The sequence below is a fragment of the Taudactylus pleione genome, unplaced genomic scaffold, assembly GCF_031769625.1.
Source record: "Taudactylus pleione unplaced genomic scaffold, aTauple2 ptg000231l, whole genome shotgun sequence".
Classification (NCBI taxonomy): Eukaryota; Metazoa; Chordata; class Amphibia; order Anura; family Myobatrachidae; genus Taudactylus; species Taudactylus pleione.
This window is the reverse complement of record NW_028284633.1, coordinates 4,417,012-4,443,505: the sequence shown is the minus strand read 5'-3', so window position 1 is coordinate 4,443,505 and position 26,494 is coordinate 4,417,012. Positions and strand designations below refer to the sequence as shown.

At 48.3% G+C, this 26,494-nt stretch overlaps 1 protein-coding gene across 3 annotated transcripts in view; it reads left to right on the top strand.

The window, feature by feature from the left end:
* CLCN1 (chloride voltage-gated channel 1) overlaps window positions 1–26,494 on the top strand; it is a 257,489-nt gene that overhangs the window by 210,135 nt on the left and 20,860 nt on the right. For all 3 annotated transcript variants that reach the window (XM_088479387.1, XM_088479388.1, XM_088479386.1), the window contains 7 exons: window positions 322–406; window positions 6,658–6,807; window positions 8,078–8,147; window positions 9,667–9,777; window positions 13,537–13,750; window positions 21,004–21,137; window positions 22,390–22,589. In XM_088479387.1, coding sequence (XP_088335513.1) covers window positions 322–406; window positions 6,658–6,807; window positions 8,078–8,147; window positions 9,667–9,777; window positions 13,537–13,750; window positions 21,004–21,137; window positions 22,390–22,589 — 964 coding nt within the window. The remainder of the gene's footprint in view (window positions 1–321; window positions 407–6,657; window positions 6,808–8,077; window positions 8,148–9,666; window positions 9,778–13,536; window positions 13,751–21,003; window positions 21,138–22,389; window positions 22,590–26,494) is intronic.

Below are 26,494 nucleotides of genomic sequence, written 5' to 3'. Positions count from 1 at the left end.
GCTGCATGTGTATGCAGCTTTACAGTGATAGTAATTATGTCTAATCAGATGCATTTGATGATGATCCGAGTATCTTCCGGTGTCCATATGTAGCCCAGTGTAGGAAGAGATGGGCGAGCCTAGCGCAGCCAGTCTCATTGTATAACTACTCTGTCCTTATCTTAGCGAGCTCATTACAGTACTGTAGGGACATTTGTACGAGTTGGACAAATTAAGTGAAGACGCCTAATACGCTGCTTTCTTCAGGAATTATTATTTTCCAACATTTATCGTTTGCAAATCATCTTATTTCTCTCCCCCGTTTATTCTCTTCCCTGACAGTCGCTTCATTTACCCGGCTGTGATCACCTTCTGTATAGCGACCCTGACATTTCCCCCAGGATTCGGCCAGTTCATGGCAGGAGAGGTGAGCGCTGTGGGTGTGGTCTCTGGATGCTGCGCTTATATTATGTGTGTTTATTGAATCTATAAAATAAGGCTGTCACGGTGTACGGTTAGAGTTATGGACGGTTCAACAAGTGATATTCTTGTTATCACTTGTTACTAATCTTATATGGTGCACCAACCAATCACTGTCATTTTTCAAGCATGTCAGTCAGGAGCTGATTGGTTGGCTCGTTGATAAATGAGGCCCATAGTTAGGTAAATAATAATACTTGCGTCACGTAGTGTAGAATGTTCTACAGTATCTTAGAGGCATGTGCCCAAAGATAGGTGTGCCAAGCTTGTGGCATCATATTCAAAAAGACTTGAGGCTGTAATTGCTGCCAAAGGTGCATCAACAAAGTATTCAGCAAAGGCTGTGACTACTTATGTACATGTGATTTCTTAGGTTTTTTTTTCAATTAAATTTGCAAAAATCTCAAAAAACTTTTTACACATTGTCATTATGGGGTAATGGGGTAGATGTATTATAGCGGCACTTAACGTGCCGCTATACCGCTTCCCGCTACGCCTCTTTACCGATGCGAAGCAGGAAGCACTACCGATGAGAAGCACTCTCATCGGCTGGAGAGGGGGAGCGTTAACTCCCCCCTCCGGCGCTACCCGTTAGCAGGGCCGCCATCAGGGGGGTGCAGCCGGTACTATTGTACCGGGCCCGGGCTCAGAGGGGGCCCGCAGAGTGCAGATGATCCAGTCACAGGCAGATGACTGCCTGTGAGTACAAAGCAGTTTGCTGAAGGATCGGTACTCTGCAGGGCCCCCTGTCAGTGTCAGTCACTATGTGGCTACCAGCAGCTGCAGGGCCCCTTCTCATAGGAGGGCAGAACTGAGGCTTTGCATTTAGCACTGCTTATTATGGTGCATACACACTGGGCGATAAAGTGGACGACTGAATGATAACGATATCGTTATCGTTCAGTCGTCCACTTTATCGTCCATTTTTAACCCCAAAAAGATGAACGATGACGATGACACGTGTTCCCGCGGGTCGTTCGTCATCATCGTTCATCGGGCTGACATGCAGGCCAACCTGACGATGTCATCAGGTTGCTGCATGTCAGGGAATGGGGGAGAGAGCCCGGCGCTGAACGATATCGTTAATGATATCGTTCAGCGGCTGTGCTCAATGTCATGAACGACATTGAGCACAGCCTGCCGGGGACAACACTACACGATATCGCTCAGGGAGCATATCGTCTAGTGTGTACCCACCATTAGTGTCTCTCACTCTGCCCGACTATCCTCCATGCCGACGGATGTGTAACACTTTCCCCGCCCCCTACCCGAGTCCCAGCCCCTCTTTCTCCCCTGCTCTGTATTACCTGTCCATCTCCCCTTCAGATGGAGTGTTAGGTCCCTCCCTGTCCCTTTCTAGAGTCCCCGCCCCCTCCCTGAGTCCCCGCCCCCTCATGCTCTTCCTGGCCTGCATGTGTCTGCAGCCGTTGTGTGAGGGACACAGAGCCTCCTGCGATGCTGCTAGCAGAGGTAAGTACCTTAGGGGGGCTCTGTACTTATGTGGTGAGTTATGGTGTCCCGGACTAAGCTCTGTTAGTTAGGGAAACCACCTTTCCCTAGTGGCTCAACCCTGCCCCCGGGGATATTGTAAAGTATGTGCTGCCCTTGTATAAGTATACATTTTTTCCATACCCTCCAACTCTACCGTTTTAGCCGGTACAGTACCGTTTCTTAATGGTCTGTACCGGCAAACAGGGGCTGTACCGTTTGTACCGAGTTCCTGGTTCTTTTAGCAGCGCTGCTGGGACACAGGACTCCCGCAGCGCTGCTGAGTGATAGGCGGTTCTGCATCTCCCCCCATGGATCTCTGCAATGCAATTGCAGTCTGTACCGATGCTGCCATAATCACTCCAGCGCCGCTGTACCTCCGGACCCCAGGTACACTACCCGTGGACATGCCCCCTTTATCCTTTGTCACACCCCCTTTATCCTTTGTCACGCCCCCTTTATCCTTTGTCACGCCCCCTTTATCCTTTGTCACGCCCCCTTTATCCTTTGTCACGTCCCCTTTATCCTTTGTCACGCCCCCTTTAGCCGTTGTCACGCCCCCTTTATCCTTTGTCACGCCCCCTTTATCCTTTGTCACACCCCCTTTATCCTTTGTCACGCCCCCTTTATCCTTTGTCACGCCCCTGTACCGGATTCTGTATGAGAAATGTTGGAGGGTATGTTTTTCCAGGTGTCCCCTTGTACTTATACAAGGTCAGCATATAACTTACAATATCCCTGGGGACAGGGCTGAGCCATTACTCAAAGAAATTTTCCCTAACAAAGGGGTGACCCTATAACTGTGGGGCACCACATTACAAAAATATAGGGGCTTCTAAACATGTCCATAGGGCACTCCTATAGGTTAGCTCCCTGATTTAAAAAAAAACAGCGGTGAGAATTAGGGGATCAAGGGGACACCTAGAAAACTGTGGGGTGTCTCCTATATTTATACAAGGGCAGCATATCATTTACAATATCCCTGGACAAAGGGGGTGCTCATAACCAAGTGAGGTGACCCCATAATTATGGATCACCATACTTATTCATGCTATGTGGGTGAGGTGGGGGTGTATACTTGTATTAATGGGTGGGGAGAGGGATGTAATGTATTAAGAGAAGTGTAAACATTAATATCCTGGGGAGTGAGGTGGGTTGGGTGGGGTATAGCAATGAATCAGGCGGTGGGGGGGGGGGTGAATGAAGTAGTTGTCCAGAAAAAGAGATCATTGTTTTGAAAGGCAAGCAGTTAGTGGTTGTAGTATAGGTCCACACACATATAGCTTATATATACAATTATACACACACAGAGGAGGGGAGTCCATGCCAGTACTTTATCTAGGTCTCCACAGGGTCTTAATCCACCTCTGAGACTCAGCCCGACGTGTATGACTTCACGCCGCGCCGCTATGCTGAGAGGAGGGGGGTGACAGGGGAGAGACAGAAGGAGGTCTGGCTGGGGAAACACAGAAGGGGGGCCCTGTCTATTCTGTCAGTCCTGGGCCCCATAATTTCTGATGGCAGCCCTGCCCGTTAGAGACAGCAGCGTATCAGCCTAGTGCTGATGCGCTGTGTCTCTGTCCCGACCGGCTCCACTGAGCGTGCGCGGGATCTCGCCAGTATCGAGAGATCCCCACGCGCAGCCTGGAGCCGGCAGCCATCGCAGCAGGGACAGCGCTGTCCCTGCTGTGGGGATAGGCTAGCGCCAGGCTGTAGCTGTCCATAACGACAGCTACAGCCGGCCGAACGGTCATGCGGTATGACCGTTCGTACATGGCCCTGCCACTCGGCGCTGCTATCTTGTAGATAGCAGCGCCGATAATGACAGGGGCGCATACTGCCATTTACCGCCCAGACCCTCGATCATACATCGGGGAGAAGCACTACCAGCGCACATAACGTGCGCTGGTACCGCTTCTGGGCTTCGTACATCTACCCCATTGTGTGCAGAATTTTGAGGACAAAAATGAATTTATTTTTGGAATAAGGCTGTAACATAACAAAATGTGAAAAAAGTGAAGCTCTGTGAATACTTTTCGGATGCATTGTATGTATGATTTCTGTACCTACTGTATATGATCTCTGATTATAGGGAGAGTACAGCGAAGTCCCTGAGTGTGTTTGAAGCCTGTTTAGATGTACTGCATTCAGTTCCAGCATTAGTAATTAGCGGTGGTTCCTTGTCAGCACTGTCACCTGTTGTCCCCTGTCCTGATTGGTTACATGAATGTGACTGTGACCCTGCTGCAGGGATGAGTGAGACTTTGTGTTGAGTTCTCTGCTTTGCTCCCGGCTGTTATTCTTTGTCAGTAAGATTTGATGGGGAATTTACACAAATTACACCCATTAGAGCACTGTGATATTAAGGGCCATATTCAATTTGGTGCAAAATGTCGGAATCGGCAATGACGTCATTTTCGCCTATTTCAATTATCCCCGTATTCAATCTCTAAAGCTGTATACACACACAACGATTGAGTTAATGAACGATTTTAGTAAACGACTTTCTACCTTGAAAAAATGAACTAAAATCGTTTACTAAAGTTGTTCATTTACTATGTTCATTTAAAGGTAATGAACGATTTTTATGAACTACAAACGATTTTTGCATATTAACTTAATGAAAATCGTTGAGTTGACAAGTCTGACTGAACTACAAACGTGAACGCGCATGAACAGTAATCGTTCATCGTTTGACTCAGAAAGTGACCGATTTTTTTCAAACGATTATCGTTAAACGATGTTATTTAACGATAATCGTTCAAAAAATCGTTGTGTGTGTATGCACCTAAAGACTTTTCGCAGGTTCGAAAAGTCTTTGAAATAAAACGGGGATAACTTTTCACCACTGAAATAGGTGGCGAAAAAAAGTGCAGAATTGGGGTTTAAGGGTGCAGGCTTAAAAAAAATAGCCTGCACCCCTGGGAGTGTCATTTAAAAATAAACTGTGTCAAAAAAAGTAACAAAAAAAATCGGGACACCCCAAACAATTAACTTTAATTTTGGTGGTAAAAAAAAATAGGGGACACACTTCTAAAATAGCCAAAAATAAATTCAGAGGGGTTCCCATGTATGCGGCAGGTGTATTCTTCATTGCGGGGACAAGAGGCAGGTGCATTTTTGCAGAATTTTTAAAAATCACTTTTGGGACTTAAAAAAATGCTTACCCCCATTTCCATGTACCCCAAATTTAATAGGAATAGTTATTCTTCATCACTTCTTCATAGCCGCAAATATGCACCTGCCGCAGCTATTACAAACCCCAACTTCCTTCAGCAGGCAAAAATGGGGGTACATATAGTGATCCCCCACGGCTGGACATCTTTAGGGGGGTCCCAGGCACATTTCCCAAAAATTCCCGTTTTTTTTTCATAGATCCAAATTCGCCATGTCCTGTTTTCACTCCTTTTAATTTGAATACAGGGATAAAGCAGGCGCGCGCCTGATACTTTATCTCCAGAAAAGCTCCGATGTGGTGCGAAAAGTCCAGCACTGACTTTTCGCTCCCTGATTGAATATGGCCCTCAATCATTTCCTAAATTCAAGGACTGCTGAGCCCCATATGTGTGTGTACATGTACACAGGAAATTCCTAAAACACAATGGCCCTCATTCAGACACACTCGCGAGCGGCTGTCCGCTCGCAAGTGGGTCGATGGTCTGCACTGCGCATGCGCACGACGGAGGGAGCTCCGTCGTGCACATGTGCGAGACACGACGAGCGAAGGACTTTCCTTCGCTCGGAGTGTCTCATCAAAGGGGGCGTGCTGTCGATGTTGACTGACAGCATGCCCCCTTTGGTGGGCGTGTCAGGGGCGTGCCTGCCAGACGGAGGCGTTCCCAAGGGAACGCCTACCGTCTGAAGCCGGCCCCACTGACATCACTAGTGATGTCAGTGGGAGTGATTTTGGCTCTGATAGAGCCAAAATCACTCCTGGCCTTGCGGTTGAAAAACTCAACCGCAGGCTTTTGCTCGCAGTTTCGATGGTCGCGATGGTCTTGACCGTCGCGACCATCATCCTGCACACTCGTATATGCTGTGGGTGGTGACCCACAGCTATACGAGCGTCCAGGAGGACGCTCCATATTAATGGAGGTGGACCCTGATTCAGAGCGAGCGCTCTGGTCAGAGCGTCCGGCTCTGAATCAGGGCCAATGTTCAGTGTCCGTCTAATATTCCGCTGCAGTTCTGCTAAAACAAACAACAATCATGTTACCCCCCTTCCACTCCATAGCAGACAACTTATATCACAGTAATCCATGTAGTGAGGAAGTATCCTGATGAGATAAAGGTAAAAATAAAAAATTCTAAATTTCCATTCAGTTAAGATATTAGGCATGATTATTACAGACACCTGTTATTCCAGTATGTACAGTACACCTGTTATTCCAGGTACAGTATGTACAGTACACCTGTTATTCCAGGTACAGTATGTACAGTACACCTGTTATTCCAGGTACAGTATGTACAGTACACCTGTTATTCCAGGTACAGTATGTACAGTACACCTGTTATTCCAGGTACAGTAAGTGATCCAGCTCAGTAACTCTCAGCCAGTCATACTGTAGATAATACATAGCAGCTAGTGAGCCCTCTATGGTGTATAGATGAATGGAAGAGGCCGCTTCTGTCTCTCTCTGTGTAAGGCTGTCCTGCTCTCACTGACGCTCTCTGTCTTGGCTGTCTCCCACTACCTGGGCCCTCTCGCAGCTCATGCCTCGGGAAAGCATCAGCGTCCTGTTTGATAATCACACCTGGACAAAGCCTATGGGGAACCTCTCAGTCCTGGGACGCTCAGCTGCCTTCATCCACCCGACCGTCAGTGTATTCGTCACCCTGCCCCTCTTCTTCATCATGAAGGTAACATCCCGCAGATTCTCTACCATGTCACATACTGTATGTGCTGGGGCTCTCCCGTGTTACATGTGTGCTGGGGCTCTCCTGTGTCACATGTGTGCTGGGGCTCTCCTGTGTCACGTGTGGTGGGGCTCTCCCGTGTCACATGTGTGCTGGGGCTTTCCCGTGTCACATGTGTGCTGGGGCTCTCCTGTGTCACATGTGTGCTGGGTCTCTCCTGTGTCACATGTGTGCTGGGGCTCTCCTGTGTCACATGTGTGCTGGGGCTCTCCTCCTGTGTCACCTGTGTGCTGGGGCTCTCCTCCTGTGTCACCTGTGTGCTGGGTCTCTCCTGTGACACGTGTGCTGGGGCTCTCCTGTGTCATGTGTGCTGGGGCTCTCCTGTGTCATGTGTGCTGGGGCTCTCCCGTGTCATGTGTGCTGGGGCTCTCCCGTGTCACCTGTGTGCTGGGGCTCTCCCGTGTCACCTGTGTGCTGGGGCTCTCCCGTGTCACCTGTGTGCTGGGGCTCTCCCGTGTCACCTGTGTGCTGGGGCTCTCCCGTGTCACCTGTGTGCTGGGGCTCTCCCGTGTCACCTGTGTGCTGGGGCTCTCCCGTGTCACCTGTGTGCTGGGGCTCTCCCGTGTCACCTGTGTGCTGGGGCTCTCCCGTGTCACCTGTGTGCTGGGGCTCTCCCGTGTCACCTGTGTGCTGGGGCTCTCCCGTGTCACCTGTGTGCTGGGGCTCTCCCGTGTCACCTGTGTGCTGGGGCTCTCCCGTGTCACCTGTGTGCTGGGGCTCTCCCGTGTCTCCTGTGTGCTGGGGCTCTCCCGTGTCTCCTGTGTGCTGGGGCTCTCCCGTGTCACCTGTGTGCTGGGGCTCTCCCGTGTCACCTGTGTGCTGGGGCTCTCCCGTGTCACCTGTGTGCTGGGGCTCTCCCGGGGAACCAGGTGACCAGGTCATGAAACAACAGAACCCCCTCCCTCCCTCCCCCCCAGGATATAAACAGGTGACAGATGTTGGACGTCTATAATTGTCCCGCCTGGCGCTTATTCTGGGGTGACTTTGTTCTGCTGGTATCATTGTGTCGCAGTATCTGGCTCCCAAAAGGAAGCTTGAGAGAAAATGCCCCATGTCTCTCATGGATTTCTGTGACCCCTAAGATGGCGCCAGTGGGTGGGGCGGGCGTTGGGAGGAAGAGTTGGAGAAGTGTAATGGGCAAGGTATGATTTGCAGCGAGAGTCCCCCCATGGAACGTTATATAATGGCTGTCTCTCTGCTCTCTCTCTTCCAGTTCCTGATGTCTGTCATTGCCACTACAATGCCAATACCATGTGGTGCCTTCATGCCCGTCTTTATACTCGGTGAGATGGCAGATAGGAGATATACTCCGTCCTTTATGTATGATGCAGAGATTGATGGAATGTACTAAAAGGATCCAGCCAGTCCCTTAGTGCAGGGTATAAGGCTGTATGACATCAGTTCTGGGGTCTCAGGACTGGTAACAGATGTATAGGTGTCTCGTAATCTATAGTTATTGTATCTGTTTATGTATCACCAACATATTCTGCAGCACTGTACAATCAGACCATGGAGCACATTCAGACCCGCTCTCTGCGTAAGCTCGCTCCCAGCATATTCAAATTCGGCAAAGTGACGGTATGGCAGGTGATCGCGCGGCAAGGCATAAGCACGCCCACTATGTCTTGGCGTGTGATCGCTTTGTGTATGTAGACACCAACCAGCCTGTCTTAAGACGCCCACTGGCGCACGTCATCTCCAGGAAGTGTATGTAACCATCAGTACATTGGGTACCATCGGATGCGTTCGCAGCGCTTGAGGTAGATCCTACCTCACTGCAAGCACTGCGATCACTGCTGGCTGAAATACAACCAGGTGACGTGTACAATGACGCATCTTTGCTAATTATGCACACCCATAAAACGCCGTTAAGACGCCCAAGCATGCCTGCGTTCACAAATCCATTCCTCCGTTCACAATCACCTTTCCCTGTCACCACCCACAAACGGCGCTATCTGTTACTCAAAGTAGCGTCCAGTCTGTGTACTATGAGCGCACGATTCCCGGACGCAGTCACTGGTTCGCGCATGCATATTTTGCCAAATACGCATGCGCAGACAGGTAACAATTGCCCATAGTGTGCATCCGCGGCTTAGTGAACGGGTCTGAATTGGGCGATCATTCACATCCTTCCCTGAGTCACTGGAGCTTACACTCTATTCTCCATGCTACAGGCGCACACACACGCACACATCATTCACAGACATACGGTGCCGGGTGTGCAGCACAGCTGTTGGCTGATATATCTGCTCATCGTGCTGTGGGTACGGGTGGTCAGCCGACCTCCCATACACTTGCTGTACAGGTCACCAGTGACTGGCATCGCAAGTGGGCGGGCACATGTAAATTCCCGGCAAGTTGTGACGTCCGGTACAACAAATCGGGCTGACGATTGGTAAGTTTGTATGCACTTAACAATCGTCAGATAGGACGGCCGATCCGTCATCCTAGTGTGTACCCAGCTTAAGTTAGCAATGCTAACCAGTATGCCACCATGCTACTATGCCATCCTGTTAGAACTTTAACTATTATATAACACGCACATTTGCATACAGCTAATGTCCTAATTACATAGAGATGTAAGGAACTAATCTGCTATGGGTGCGGGTGGTGTAATGACAGGGGCACATGAACTGGGAGTACTTACACTGACTCAGGCATAACACCCATTAGTTACACACTTCATCTGACCCTGCATTAAAGCCACTTCCGCTCATGAAAGGAGTTCAGAATGACTGCTGACAATGCAGAAATACAGCATGAAATGACCTTGTCTCAGCCTATACTATCCCTGCCATGTAGGTGCTGCCTTCGGGAGGACGGTCGGAGAGCTAATGGCCTATCTCTTCCCCAATGGAATCCTGTTTGATGGAATTGTGTACCAGATCCTACCTGGGGGTTACGCTGTGATCGGTAATTATCTCCTCGCTGATAGAAATGTATCGTAGTTACTAGGGATGTGCAGGCTCGGTTCTACTCGGTTCCGTTCGGTTCTTTTTACCGAATCTTATTGGCTATCCAAAAACCCAGCTGCTGAAATGTATCAATTTATTTCATAACCACAAGTCTCTGGGCTACTAAGTACATCTTGAGTACACCAATATTATTACTCAATACACCTATATAGCACAGGGGCAGGCCGACCGATACGCCGACTACACTGGTACATAGAGCACCAACCAGCAGAGGGCGCTCTTAACAACTACCTGAAGTGAGCGGTGACTTAGGCAGCTCGACCACACTTCAGTCCCAGGCAGTGGTGTTCCTACTTCTTATGAAACACGGGGCGGGTAGGGGTGGGCACAGCTTGTAGTGTGCGCATGGCGGAGCACTGGCAAAAAAGGGGGCATGGCCTTGTGGGGGTCCCGGAGATACGGACTGCCCCTGGCGCCCATAGTGTGTGCAGTGCCGGATCCCTAACTGTGTCAGGAGCCGCGTGCTGCACGTAATGCACTTTGGTGACACCCGAGTGCGGTACGCACCCCCCACACCTCCCTTATGACGCCATTGGTCCCACTTAGCGGAGACTCTGGAGAGAGGACCCCCAGGGCTGCCCCTCCACGCTGCGTCCGACCGCACAGGTGGTGACATGCAGACAGTGTCGTAACAGGGCAGCACTGCCGGGTCACCAGCACCGGGAAGCACGGCTCTGCCCTGTGACATGGTCATACTAATACTGTCATATAAGATCCTGATTGTAAAGAGTAAGTTGGGGGTTTTGTGCAGATCCATACGGTGGGACAGCAGTACAGTATGCCTGACGTTTGGGGGACTAACCCACAACTTTATCTGATGAGGTCTTGGGTTACTCCACAACGAAACACGCCAGAAACTCTACCGTTTGGCAGATCCCATCTTTGGAGACACCTAAGACCCTGTTTTCTGGCAAAGTTTTACTTTTTCTCATTCTTATTGTAAATAAAAACCCAGTTATAAATAATAAGCACAGGCAGTCTTTATACATTGGGGGCAGGGTGCACGACACATGGCATTCGGGATGTGATACATCCCGCCACCCTTCACATGTATGATGGCGTTGGCAACGCCAGTATGCATAGAGATCACCGCAAAGGACCGCTCTCTCTCGGTAAGTACGCATGTGTCGCGGGGGGAGCTGGGAGGGATCCCTTTCACAGCACACCCCCCTTAAAAGCCCATAGGGTGATGGCATTACCCACATTAACCAAGACCCCAGTGTGGAGTCGGTGAGAATGACATTTGTCCTGTGCGGGTTACTATGAAACCCTGATTCAGGGGCCTATTCATTAAACCTAAAAATTCGATGGAGATAATTAGGTTTAGAACTGGCATGGAGTTCTAGCTAATTATAGGTGGAATTCATCATTCCTCCTCTCCATAAGTATCTATTCCGGTACCTGTCATTTTTGCGATGACAGCTTTTCGGGAAATAGATACTTTTCCTGCCTACACTACCTTATCGCATCTGGTAACAGTGCTGCGCATGCGCTGTTACATCTGTAAAACCAGCGCATGCGCAGCACTGCCTACAGATGCGGTAAGTTTGTGTACCCCCCCCGACCTCCCCCCTCCGCTCACCTCCCCCCCCCCCCCCGACTTACCTGTCCGCGCAGCAGCCTCCGGCTCCGTCCTGCTGGTCTGTCATGTGGTTTCCCAGCAGACCACATGACAGATTAGAAAAAAAACAAAACTTTTTTTTTTCTGTCTAAACTTTCTTGTGCTCTGCTGGGGAGCACACATGACAGACCAGCCTCCGGAGCCTGAGGACGGAGCAGAGCGCCGGAGGGACTCGTCGGGGGACCTGCACACGCGGGTACAGGTAAGTCGATTCCGCTATTCGCCACCTCACAGTGGCGAATAGTAACTGCATCAAATTCCGAAAATTCATAATTTTCGGAATTTGATGAATACCACAATTTCCACATCCCCATTCTAATGTACTAATGTAATAATATCCCCATACTAATGTACTAATGTACTAATATCCCCATACTAATGTACTAATGTACTAATGTAATAATGTATGGGGAGAGTGGAAATTAACGCAGGGGAACTTAGCAAGGAGATATCTGTGATATCTCCTGTGCTAAGTCTGTTCATGAATACCAAAATAACGTTATTTAAGGAAAATGTCCTTAAAAACGTTATTTTAGTGTTGATGAATAGGCCCCTCAGTCATAAAAGGCTTCGTTTTATTCAAAAACTTGCAACCATACATCATAAATACATAAAGGGGGAGATGTACTAAGCTCTGGAAAAGTGAGACATTGGAGAATAATAAACTACCAACCAATCAGCTCCTAGCTGTCATTTTTAAACACAAGCCCCATTTATGAATGAACTTATATACCAGCTGCATTTTTTGTTTAGTATCACAGTGATACAAAGGAATAGGCCAGTGGTATTCATCAATAGTTATCCCTTCCGGCGAGGGCCCGGGAAGTCATCCTCGCCAGCGAGGTCCTCCGCTCGGCTGCTGGCACGTCGGTCCGTCTTGCGCATGTGCATGACACGGGGACCCGGCAGTGCCTGGAAGGCTTTGCTGAAGATGGTGAGAGCGATGCTGGGACAAACAGCGGTAATCTTAGATGCGATGTGCAAAACGCAAAGTGCACATAACTAACAAAGAAAACTTAAGGTGCTGCTATATATGTATATATTGAGATGCATATTCTCTTTCTATTACATATTTTATTGCATACTGTGCATGGAAATGTGAATAGTTTCTCTCTAGTTGGTGATTCAAACCTGTATAGCAAATAACCTGTAATCACCTTTGTACAGAGCTGTACTGAGACGTCACTGTGCAGTAGAAGCTATAGAAGTATTTGTTGGTTTATAGTAAATAATATTTTAATCTCACTCTCCCATTTAGTTAAACTTCTATGGGCTCTATTTACTACAATCCGCATTTGGAATGCAGATTGTAGTGTGATATTACCGACTGAATTTGCATTGCCCCACCCTTGCCGCTAAGCCCTGCCCCCCTGTGATCGCGACTCCCCCCCTCCCTTAATTGCACATACCTCCGGTGATCGGGGTTCCGGTGATGTCCTCCGTGGCTCTGGTCAGCTGATCTCCCATCCTGCACTGGGACCCAGTCAGCTGACCGGGCCCCAGTGCAGGATGGGAGACCAGCTGACCGGAGGGAGGACCTCAACGGAGCCCCGGTCACCGGTCCATGGATATATATATTTTTTTTTTCTTTTAGCAGTGATCAGTGTGGGGTCTGCTTAGACCACAGAGCTGATCACTGGGGCCGGCTCCGGGCTCTGCTCTGCCCATTAGAGCAGGAGCCCGGTAACCGGGGGAGACCCTGGATAACGCCACCTCCAGGTGACGTTATTATCACAGGTCTTTCCCCAGTATTTTTTCACAATTTTATTTTTAGTAACTACCAGACAGATCACATTTCCCATTACAATTATGGGAAATGCGATCTGATTACTAAATATAAGTGATAGTTAGGGGTTGGAGTAGAATTTTACGAATTGCCATTTAGTAACTGTAGGTGATACTAAAATAATGTGAAAAGGGTGTGATAACACAAAACCGCCTTTATCACTTTATTTTAGTAAATATAATGATAATAAATAGCGCGCTATGTATGGTGTCAGAGTGTCAGTGATATGTCCTTACGCCGCTTTTCCCGTGTTGGTGCTGAGCTGTCCGTTCTCCTCATCTGTCTTCCAGGTGCGGCTGCTCTCACGGGCGCTGTCACGCACACCGTCTCCACCGCCGTCATCTGCTTTGAGTTGACGGGTCAGATTTCTCACATCCTCCCGATGCTGATCTCCGTCATCATGGCAAACGTGGTGGCTCAGAACCTGCAGCCCAGTCTGTACGACTCCATCATCCAAACGAAGAGATTGCCGTACCTGCCGGACCTGTCCTCGTGCCATGTGAGGTGAGAGCCGGGCGTCCCCGTCCTGGGGGTCGTGTACACACTGGCATCGCAATCAAAGATTTATAGCGTTCTCAAATCAAGAGAACAACAGAAATCCGGTGGCGCGGTAAAGCCGGGCTTCCCATTGTAACGCGTGTATAATATAAATAAGAGAGAGAACATATAGGAGTAGAATATACACTAGCAGAAATACACAAACTCGTATATATGAGCTACCAATGTACTGCAGGCAAATACCTCATGAATAAATGGACCATAATACTGGAGAAGAATAACACAAGTCTTGAATTGGGAAGGAACACGAGGCTACATCTCACATACAGGGGGAAGTGTACCAAACCTTGGAGGGAGATAAAGTGGACATAAGCTGATTGGAAGATTTGGGCCACTTCTACACTTTATCACTCCCCAAGACTTGGTACATCTCCCCTAATGCATCCAGCATACAAAGGAAGGGTATGCAATCGGGAAGCCGGCTACCTTAATACCGGCAGCCGGCTTCCCGACTGTCATAACCCGGCGAGGGTGAAATGCCGGGCGTCTAGATGTATGCCGCAGGGGGGGAGGGTTAGGTTTAGGCCACCCGGGGGGGACTTAGGGTTAGGCACCCCCCCGGGGGACCTAGGTTTAGGCAGCAGGGAAGGGGGTGGTTAGGGTTAGGCACTTAGAGGGGGGATTAGGGTTAGGCACTTGGGGGGGAGGTTAGGGTTAGGCACCCCTAAGGAGGTTTAGGGTTAGGGGAGTTAGGTTAGGTTAGACAATACTTACCTATCCACGATCGGGATTTCCAGTGCTGTCGGGCTTCCGCTGCCGGGAACTCTGCTGATGTCGGGCTACCGCTGCCGGGATTTCATACCGATTCCAAAGGAAGTCAGCAATATTAATAACTAAAAATATAAAATGGGGAGGAGAGAAAGCCAGGGTCACAGCCTCTCACCTATCACCCCTAATTCCATCTGGCGTAAGAGCTGGTCAGGGCTAATAGTGACCAAAGGGGGCGCCCTATACAGCGCAGGGGAACCGCTCAATTCTCGGTGGTAGACTGAAATTATTAAAAATTTTGACTTTGTATAGAAGGATCCAATTGGTCTGTGTGTAGGCCCCATTAAGAGTAGCCTAGCTGTCATGCGCTGTCATGCGCTGTCATGCGTTGTCATGTGCTGTCATGCGTTGTCATGCGTTGTCATGTGCTGTCATGTGCTGTCATGTGTTGTCATGTGTTGTCATGTGTTGTCATGTGTTGTCATGCGCTGTCATGTGCTGTCATGCGATGTCATATGATGTCATGTGTTCTCATGCGATGTCATAGGGCGTGATTCAGCAGGGGACGGAATCGCAAAGCCGCCCACAAGCATCTAAAATGCAGCAGGAGGCGCCTGACACCAGATGTTACCATGAGGGCACTGTTTATTGTCAGGGCACTGTGGGTGGTTGTCCATAGGAGGGGCCGGTAATTTGGTAATTCCTCATGTTTATCTAGAGACACAACTGCTCATTTCTGTACTGGTGAGTTCACATTCCTCCAGGTGGGTGGGAGCCTCCTGTGTGGCACTGCACGTGGCCTATAGTGAGCAGTGGTGCAAGGCAACCACCAAGTCTCTGTGGTACTTCCAATGCTCCCCCAGTGCCAGGCTGAGAAAACGGGATCTTTGTAATTACGTTACAGACTGCTCTCATAGGCCCTGATTCAATTGTGGACAGAAATGCCATCGCAGCTGCAGGTCCATCGCAGACATAGCGGGTCTCCAGACACGCAGACACAGGGGCGTATTTATAATAGCGCAGGGTGGGCGGTGCACACGGGCCCCTGTGACCAGGGGGACCCACACCGAATAACCTGGACCCATATTTTCTAATACTTACCTCTCCGAGGTCCCGTGTTTTGTGCATGCGCAGTGAGGAAATCACCGGGAAAATGGTGACTGCGCCATTTTTCCGGCCACATGCGCAGTAGTCCCTGGGCTCAGACTAGTGCCCAAAGTCTACTGCGTCTGCTGGAGAGAGGAGGAGGCCCCGGAAGGGGAATGCACACGGGCTCCCTCCTCTCTTTATAACCCCTCTCGGCTGTCAGCAAGTACGCAGGGGCTATGGACGCCCAGAAAACAGTGTTTAAATGGTGTGACGCGCCTGCGTTTCTCTAACCCGCCCCCCCCCCCTCGTTACCTCCACCAAACACTGCACTTTGCAAATTAATCCTCTGTGTCAGCGGAACTGCAAAGCAATTATTTAAACACATGCGCAATGGCTAACAATTGCTCAATCTGCGTAAATATAGGCACTGCGTCCACGTCCGATGGTGCGTACTGCAAGTGCACGTGCATCGCAGAGCGAGTGCGTGAGTTGGCAGATATAAAGCCATCGCAGATCAAGGGACGAGACGTCAGCGTTTGGGGGTGGTGACGGGGGAAGAGGTTGGAGAAACATAGGCGTGATTGTCCGTTTGAACGACGTTTCATGGGCGTGCATAAATTAGCCACTGCGACGGCATACGCAGCCCGAGTACTCACTGCGTGCGACGAGGTTATCAATTTCTGAGTAAGATCAGACCTGTTGTAATTGTGGGTGAGGGGCCGATGTTGCTCGATGTTCCCGATGTATACGCAGGTCTGCGGGGTGTTACGGATGTCAGATAGCGGCAGTGGGCGTCTCTGTCATGGCTGTGTGACGTCTTTGCAATTGCATTCATTAGCATATTCTCTCAGCAGACCTGTGTGTGTAATCGCAGCCGCTATCGCAGTAGCGATGTGTAATGAATGAGGCCCTTTGTTTGTGTTGTGCCCTTGTGCAATGTCTCTTTCCCTATTCTCCTCCGTAGGCTGAGTGTTCTGGTTATAGTGTTATTTTTCTCCTCTGCCTTGCTCTGTACCTTCTGCTCTGTCCTTTGGGGCTTTGTTAGACAAAACTGAAGTTCCCAGCAGCCTCTGGGGTATAGAGGGGGGAGAGCGTTTGCTTTTTCCTGTTACATTTACAATATAAAGTGAACATGAACTGCTCTCTGTTCCCCATGATGTGCCAGTGTCCCCCTATGAACTACCAGCAAAGTACCGAAATCTAATTTTTAACATTATAATTTCCAGATTCCACAGCTCTACAGTCTAACGGGTAATTGGAATCGGTATGAAATACTGCCAGCCGGGGGGGTGCCTAACCCTCCCTCCCTCTAGCCTAACCCTAACCCTCCCGAGGGGGGTGCCTAGCCCTAAGTCCACCCCCCGGGGGGGTGCCTAACCCTCCCTCCCTCTAGCCTAACCCTCCCGGGGGGGGTGCCTAGCCCTAAGTGCCCCCCGGGAGGCCTAAACCTAACCCTCTCCCCCCACGGCTGTCCGGTCGCGGCGCCCGGCATCGCTTCGATCGGGACCGGTCTCCCAGCGTCGGGGAAATGCCAGGCGTCTACATCTAGACGCCCGGCATTTCATCCCTCGCCAGGATATGACAGTCGGGAAGCCGGTTTCCCGATTATACCCGGGTAATAACAGCCCAGCAGCGACCATTTCTATTTACAGACCTCTATTTCATCTCAGGGCGTGACTCGCGGTATTACGGTATTCAGATGTTTTTGGCAATACCGCAATGTTTTTTGATCTGCGGATGCGCAGGGGTTCACACTGCGCATGTGCAGATCCTGATTTGCTTTCTCGCTCGCAGTGCCCCACAGGGAACGTTCTACAAAATGGGGGGTGTCGCCTCTGTGTTGTAGGCGTTGCTAGGGTCTGCGTCTTCCTGACTCAGATTTCCTGGCCATGGCGTCGCCCATTCTGAGTAAATGTAGACTGTCACAACTGCTACTGTTTCCCGTGATACTCGTAATCAGGCCCTCAGTCACTACCAGGGGCGTATCTATAATGGGTGCAGGGTGTGCGGGGAACATGGGCCCCTGAGTCCAGGGGGGCCCTGCACCGCACACTCTGTACCCACAGTATTACATACCTCTCCAGATTCCCACGTCGGTGCGGGGGTCCGGCGCTGTAAAAAACGACTGGAAAATGGGTGCCGTGGCCATTTTCCTGTCGTTTGCGCATGCTCAGTACAGGGAAAATGGCCACCGCAGTGACCTGTGCATACTCTGTAGACTCTGGGCGCTCTATAGTGCCCAGAGTCTATAACTCCGGCGCTGGCCGCGCACAGCTCAGTACGCTGCCGGCCGCCGGATAGAGAGGAGGGGGCCCGTGTCGGAGACTGTACACAGGCCCCCTCCTCTCTAGAAAACTCCCCTGGTCACTACGTATATCTGTACTCTTCTGGTCATCTACCACCGTTATCATGGGAAAGTATCCACCATCCCGTGTGTCACAGGTGACGGGCGGAGAACTGTATGTTGTGATACCCGCAGAGCGCACACAGCCATGTTAGGAAGTTGGATGTCGGAGCATGGACAGGAAAACATAGACCCATCTCTATTTTCGACGTCCCGGCTCTTTCATCCACTTTGTAACGGCAGCCACGTGCGCTGCTTCTCCGTCTTCCCTCGCTTCTCCTGATTCTGGTTATAGATCTGTCTGATAGGATGATGAGCAAGGAAATAGGAAGAAAGCGCACACAGAATGGTATCCCGCCGCTCTCCGCATGTATGCGTAGTTACTCCGGTATGCATGAACTAAAACCCAGCGGACATCTCTCTCGGTAAGCGCTGTCCTTTGCGAATGAGGGATTTCCCGGTCTATGACCCAGAAGTCCCTCTGTTGTCATTCTGCGCATGCGCAGAAGGAGGCACGTGCCGCGGGAGGTGCTGGGAGGCATTTGATTGGGTCCCTTTCACAGCACTCTGCGAAAAGAAGCCCATAGGCTTCAATAGGGTAATGTCGTCAGAAGATGGCATTACTTACTGTAGCCAGGCCCCGGATGGCATCACACGCCAAGGCCTGGTGCATATGAGAGATGCAATCAAACGCCTGAAAACAGCATTTTCGGAGTTTGACCACATTTCTTGCTTTAGTGCATCCCGACCCCACATGATCAGTAAGACTAACAGGCCTACACATGACCACTAAGGGGCCTGTTACACGCTTCCGCAGTAATGGGTCATTCATTATCAGGGGCCCGATGTGACCATTCAGTGTTCAGCAAACTCCAGAAACTGAAAGTTTGCCTTTGGGAACCTATGACACCTGCGGATCCCCGAGCCTCTCTTCTTCCTGCGGGATGGAGGTTTGGGTTTGCGAAGAGGGATCCGTTCAGCTCCCTCCCCCTCCGGGTCGGCATCCCATCCGGTAGCGTGCATGTGTAAAGCCAGGTCATGCATGTGCACAAACACTGCTAGGTCGGTCCCAGCCGTGTACAATCCCGCTGCTACTAACTAATGGTGGAATCATCTGTGGCGAGTATCGCGGGGACGGCTGCATTTTGTAGTAGTATCCATCGCCGGTAATGAATAAGCCCCTAAATGTAGATATGGACCCCACTCAGGTATCGCCTGGAACTTGCCGTTTCCTCCAGGCTGTTGTTTTTAATACTTTTATTAATGTAGCCATTCCTGAGCACAGTCTCATTTATACGTCACAGTCTGTATCCAGTATCATTATCAGGAAACAACTAATGTCTGCACTGATCTGGATAATTGCCCGCACCAGGCAGCGTGGGTCCAGCTATTTTCTATATGCTCAATAGTAAGATTCTGTCTGACGTTGTGCTGTAAGAGAGGCCACAATGATTGAAATGTAACTAGGCTGCTGTCACACAATGTATACCCACAAGAAAGAAGGATTTATTACAGCACGCCTGTCACTCACAGCCTTGTCTGATTTTCTAAAAAGTAGTTATTCTAGAAGTGTGCCTCTGAGGGACATACATCCGTTAATTAGATGGGTCCCAGGCGTTCCGCATGCCAGGAATTATTTCATCTGCATCTATAAATACTCCGTGGTATCTTCTGCGAGATATGCGATGATGTGAGGGAAAACTGCTTAACATGCAATATTGCAAGAATCTTACACAGACACTTTAATTCATTTAAAAAAAGTTTTTTTAAACTTTTTGTCAAGTGCACTAATAGTTATTATGATGCTGCAAAAATGCATATCCGCAGTTATAGATTTTGCTTTATGCCACTGTTATGTGTACTGGAAGCACATGTAATAGAGTAAGGGCAATTGTGGTGGGTGCAAAATTGTGACAGAACTATGAGTATTTTTCAGGTTAGGTAAACTTGCAAATATATCTTTTTTTCTGGTACAAGACACTTACTGGCCTATTTCACAAATAATATTTGCAGATTATCCCCCAAAACACCCATTTTCGGGGGGAACCCACAAATATGAAGTTCCCCCTAAAGGTGTAATTGTCCTAGGATTACAAATGAGAAAAACACACCAGTCTGCTAAAGAGTAATTATCTGCAAAGTTGAAGTTAAAGTATATGGTTGGGAAACATGAAGGGGGCTTCTGCTTTCCTGTGGATGCTGTACAGCAGTGAACGCAGGATGAGAGTACCCCACCAGAGACCCAGCCATATGGAGGAAAGTAAAGTGGTATCTTTCAGTGAACAAACCTCGCACATGGCGAAACGCGAGTTTGACCCTTCTCGTAGTGTCCTGACTCATTCATGGCCCTCTGGTCTCCTAACCAACTGCTCATCTTCTTCCAGGTACTCTCATGGAGGCTTTTACGCCCAGCTGAGTCCTGCGCTGTTGTACCCAGCAGGACTCTGGGGGTCATTCAGACCCACTCGCGAGCGCAGGACGCTCACAAGCGGGTCGATGTTGCCCCACTGCGCATGCGCATGACGGAGGGAGCTCAGTCGCGTGCATGCGCGAGACCCGGATAGCGATGGGCTCTCCATCGCTCCGGGTCTCGCACCAAAGGGGGCGTGCTGTCGATGTTGATTGGGGACGCCTACTGTCTGAAGCCGGCCCCACTGACATCACTAGTGATGTCAGTGGCAGTGATTTTGGCTCTGATAGAGCCAAAATCACTCCAGGGCTTGCGGCAGCGAGACCCTACAGCAGGGTCTCTGTCGCAAGCCCGATGGTCGCGATGGTCTTGACCATCGCGACCATCATCATGGACGCTCGCATAAGCTGTGGGTGGTCACCCACAGCTATGCGAGCATCCAGGAGGACGCTCCATTTTCATGGAGGAGGGCCCTGATTCAGAGCGAGCGCTCTGGTCAGAGCGTTCGGCTCTGAATCAGGCCCACTGTCTGTAGTAACGGCATCCACAAAAGATATCACTTTACTTTTTGTACATGAGTGTGATTATCCTTTGTTGCATGGCATAAATACCCCTGTTCCTGTGTAAACCTGTCCTTTGCTCTTATAGCAAGTACAACATCTTTGTGGAGGATATTATGGTGCGGGACGTCTGCTATATATCATCCCACTGCACTTATAAAGACCTCCTTGATGTCCTGAGGAATTGCACGCACAAATCTTTGCCCCTAGTGGAGTCAGCAGGTAAGACAACCAAACATCCATGGTTCAAATTCTGGTGTTTGCCAACTTAATTGGTAATTTTTATGTTATATTATATGTTATATTATATAGGTGGAATGTAATAAGGTCAAAAATGCAGTTTTCAGGGGTTTTACCGCATTTCTCATATGTACCAAAATCTGGAATGCGACACACCTGGACCTGCGTGCGCAAAATTACGCCACAGGCCCAGTAAATTAAGGGTGTATTAACCTATTTGTGGTACAACAGCCCAGATCTCTGCAGTGTTAACAAAATCTAATTCAATAAACAAAAAATAGAAAACCTGCACGTCCCTCCGCAAAAGTTAGTGAACCACCAATGCTCATAGAAGAGGAATGTACTAAACTTCGCATCCGTACATACCGCCTATTATTGGGCACATACTGGCGATAATATCGCTGGTATGTGCAGGGCCGGCTCTAGGGGTGTTCGACCAGTGCGGTCGCACAGGGGTGCCACCCATAGAGGGCCCACCCCTCCCCAACATCCCGATTTCAGCGGGACAGTACTGCGTGGCCCGCGGGTGGTAAAATCGGGAGGTTGGGGTCCCCCACCGCCGCAACTGTGCAGTGGCGCCGGAACCTCGGAGTCTGAATGGATGCTGCGCACATGCTCGCGGCATCCATTCAGTGACGAGAGAGGGCTGGGGGAAGGCCAGCTAGTGAGGCTCCCCCCAGCCTGACGTTATTTGGAGGCGTGCCATGCGGGCATCGCGAAAAGAAGCCCATAGGCTTCTACTGGGTATCGCCATATAAAGATGGCGTTACCCACCGGGTAAAACTCCAGAATGTATCGTATTCCGGACTATGGTACATGAGAAATGCGATAAAACCCCCGTAAAGTAAATTTTTTGGGGGGGTTTACTGCATTTTAGACCTTAGTACATCACGCCTATAGCCTGGTCTGATTGTCATTAATGCCAGAGGGTGAACAGCATGGGGTCCCCTGCCAAAGCCACAGCCAGCTCCAGGCAGTGCCAGTCTCAGCTTGTCACACTGTAACAACGAGACGCACCCCAACCTGTTCAGCATGGGTTAGGGTAAAAATGTGTTTTAAAGTAAAAAGATAGCATTGGCATATGTGGTACTACTGGTTCCAGCAAGCCATGGCAGCCATACAGTGCTTGGGCATGCAACAGTTCTCCATCCATAGAATCACACATGTATATATAAAAGTAAATGGGTCAGGGTCTTTGTTGCCCACCCGCCTAAGAGACGTTCCTTTCTTGCAGAGTGTATGGTTCTTCTGGGGTCAGTTGAGAGAACAGAGATTATGGCTTTGCTGGACAGAGTCCTAAGTAGAGAGAGACGATTGCGTATGGCTTCGCCCCCGTACAAAGGTCAGAGGTCTGCCGTGTCTGGGGATAAACGGGACTCGTTCCGGTACGTGGATGAAGAAGAGACAGGTGGTGAGGAGGAAGAGAAGAAAGAGGTGAGAGGACTATGTCACAAGGCACGCACAGGACTGGACCAACCTGCAGCCAATTAGTGTATGAGAACATCCTCTCCTCCCCTGACCTCTCTCCCACCATCAACACCATCGATTCCTGAAACTTAACATGGCCAAGACAGAACTAATCCCCCTCCAGCTCTTCCCATGTCTCTCTGTTAATAGTATCACCCTCTCTTCTATGCCCCAAGTCTGCTGTCTGTGAATCATCCCCAACTCTGTTCTCTCATTCACTCCCCACGTTAACGCCATTATTATTATCATTTATTTATCTGGCGCCACAAGTGTTCCGCAGCACCTTACACAGTACATAAACAATTACGTGGCCAAAGGCTTACAGCACAATACAATAGAATGCAGAACAAGGACATGGATAATATACATTGCTACATTAGCGACCATAACACCCACATAAGCAGCAGAGCGTAAGCAGCCAAGTGTTAGGTGCCCTAGTGGGGAGTAAGAAGCAGATGAAAGTAAAGTAGGGAGAAGCACAAGAGGGAGGAGGGCCCTGCTCGTAAGAGCTTACATTCTAAAGTGGCAGGGCAGACGAAAACAGAATGTATCCAATCAGAGCTTTATAACGTTGGATAGACCAATCAGTAGCCAATCAGATTTCTAAAGTTCTCATGGCTAGACCAATCAGTAGCCAATCTGAGCATTGGAGTGCTCTCATGGATAGACCAATCTGTATACAATCATCGCTTTATTAAGCTTTCAGGACTAACCTGTGATCCATTCATCCTACTTCTTGTTAGATGAAGCGTAAGGTGAATATAAATGTGGTCTTATTGTGATCTTCATTTCAGTATTATTATTATTATTATTATTAACAGTTTCTCTTATAACGCAGCATATTCTTTTGCACTTTTAGAGTATTTCTATTAGAAGTACTACATTATGTATATCAGTATTCTGACATTGCTTCTGAGGTAAAAAGCTCAAATCGCCAAGCACTCACTTATGTTTAAATCACCCCATCTGTATAGAACTTTTCTATTACCAAGTAGACTGGAAACCAGTCACTTATCTTTATGACGCTCTGGACTTCTGTACACTGTAATATTTAAATATTATTAATTAAGGTAACAGTGCAGATTGCGATATTTAATAATGTAAAAACCTCTTTTTGGGGGCTCTCTTATTTGTCATTTTGTTTAAAATGTTATTTTTATTAGGTATACATTATAATAGAAAAGTGAAAAAATGTATAATCGTCTTTCTGGCGATCAAAAAGACACACAGAGGCCTTATCAGTATCCTCCTTAAAAAAACAAAAAACAAAACAATTAAGCAAATAAGTTTTCTATAATAATGGAGATAATTTCCCAATATTGCTCTGTAAATGGGCGAAAATATTTATTAACACCAACGCTATAATGCAGGTGTTCTTATATAGTGATACTTAGGCGCATATCATTTATTTATTTGTTAATACATACAGTAGTACATTACCACAGGTAACCAGGTTTTCTTCAGCAAGGACAAACAGCAAAGACCTCAGAAAAGCCTGAGAGAGACTGAAAAAAGGCCAATAAATATATAAAATAATAGAACACTAATATACACAATCCTGTCAGATATCACATCCGTTACCATCATGTGTTACATTCTTAGAGACAGCATATTACGTTTGCACATCATTGTTTCTGAGGCAGATAGCGAGCAGCTGTAATGTTCCTATCCTGATTAATAGTTTCATGCAGTGTCAGAGAGACAGGTTCCTGCTTATAGACATAGTATACACACATAATAGGTACGTCATAGTGTATGAATAACGCAGGGTCAGAGAGACAGGTTCCTGCTTATAGACATAGTATACACACATAACAGGTACGTCATAGTGTATGAATAACGCAGGGTCAGAGAGACAGGCTCCTGCTTATAGACATAGTATACACACATAACAGGTACGTCATAGTGTATGAATAACGCAGTGTCAGAGAGACAGGCTCCTGCTTATAGACATAGTATACACACATAACAGGTACGTCATAGTGTATGAATAACGCAGGGTCAGAGAGACAGGCTCCTGCTTATAGATATAGTATATACACATAACAGGTACGTCATAGTGTATGAATAACGCAGTGTCAGAGAGACAGGTTCCTGCTTATAGCCATAGTATACACACATAACAGGTACGTCATAGTGTATGAATAACGCAGGGTCAGAGAGACAGGTTCCTGCTTATAGACATAGTATACACACATAACAGGTACGTCATAGTGTATGAATAACGCAGGGTCAGAGAGACAGGCTCCTGCTTATAGACATAGTATACACACATAACAGGTACGTCATAGTGTATGAATAACGCAGTGTCAGAGAGACAGGCTCCTGCTTATAGACATAGTATACACACATAACAGGTACGTCATAGTGTATGAATAACGCAGGGTCAGAGAGACAGGCTCCTGCTTATAGATATAGTATATACACATAACAGGTACGTCATAGTGTATGAATAACGCAGGGTCAGAGAGACAGGCTCCTGCTTATAGACATAGTATACACACATAACAGGTACGTCATAGTGTATGAATAACGCAGTGTCAGAGAGACAGGCTCCTGCTTATAGACATAGTATACACACATAACAGGTACGTCATAGTGTATGAATAACGCAGGGTCAGAGAGACAGGCTCCTGCTTATAGATATAGTATATACACATAACAGGTACGTCATAGTGTATGAATAACGCAGGGTCAGAGAGACAGGCTCCTGCTTATAGACATAGTATACACACATAACAGGTACGTCATAGTGTATGAATAACGCAGGGTCAGAGAGACAGGTTCCTGCTTATAGACATAGTATACACACATAACAGGTACGTCATAGTGTATGAATAACGCAGGGTCAGAGAGACAGGCTCCTGCTTATAGACATAGTATATACACATAACAGGTACGTCATAGTGTATGAATAACGCAGGGTCAGAGAGACAGGCTCCTGCTTATAGACATAGTATACACACATAACAGGTACGTCATAGTGTATGAATAACGCAGGGTCAGAGAGACAGGTTCCTGCTTATAGACATAGTATACACACATAACAGGTACGTCATAGTGTATGAATAATGCAGGGTCAGAGAGACAGGCTCCTGCTTATAGACATAGTATACACACATAACAGGTACGTCATAGTGTATGAATAACGCAGGGTCAGAGAGACAGGCTCCTGCTTATAGATATAGTATATACACATAACAGGTACGTCATAGTGTATGAATAACGCAGTGTCAGAGAGACAGGTTCCTGCTTATAGACATAGTATACACACATAACAGGTACGTCATAGTGTATGAATAACGCAGGGTCAGAGAGACAGGTTCCTGCTTATAGACATAGTATACACACATAACAGGTACGTCATAGTGTATGAATAACGCAGTGTCAGAGAGACAGGCTCCTGCTTATAGACATAGTATACACACATAACAGGTACGTCATAGTGTATGAATAACGCAGGGTCAGAGAGACAGGCTCCTGCTTATAGATATAGTATATACACATAACAGGTACGTCATAGTGTATGAATAACGCAGGGTCAGAGAGACAGGCTCCTGCTTATAGACATAGTATATACACATAACAGGTACGTCATAGTGTATGAATAACGCAGGGTCAGAGAGACAGGCTCCTGCTTATAGACATAGTATACACACATAACAGGTACGTCATAGTGTATGAATAACGCAGGGTCAGAGAGACAGGTTCCTGCTTATAGACATAGTATACACACATAACAGGTACGTCATAGTGTATGAATAATGCAGGGTCAGAGAGACAGGCTCCTGCTTATAGACATAGTATACACACATAACAGGTACGTCATAGTGTATGAATAACGCAGTGTCAGAGAGACAGGCTCCTGCTTA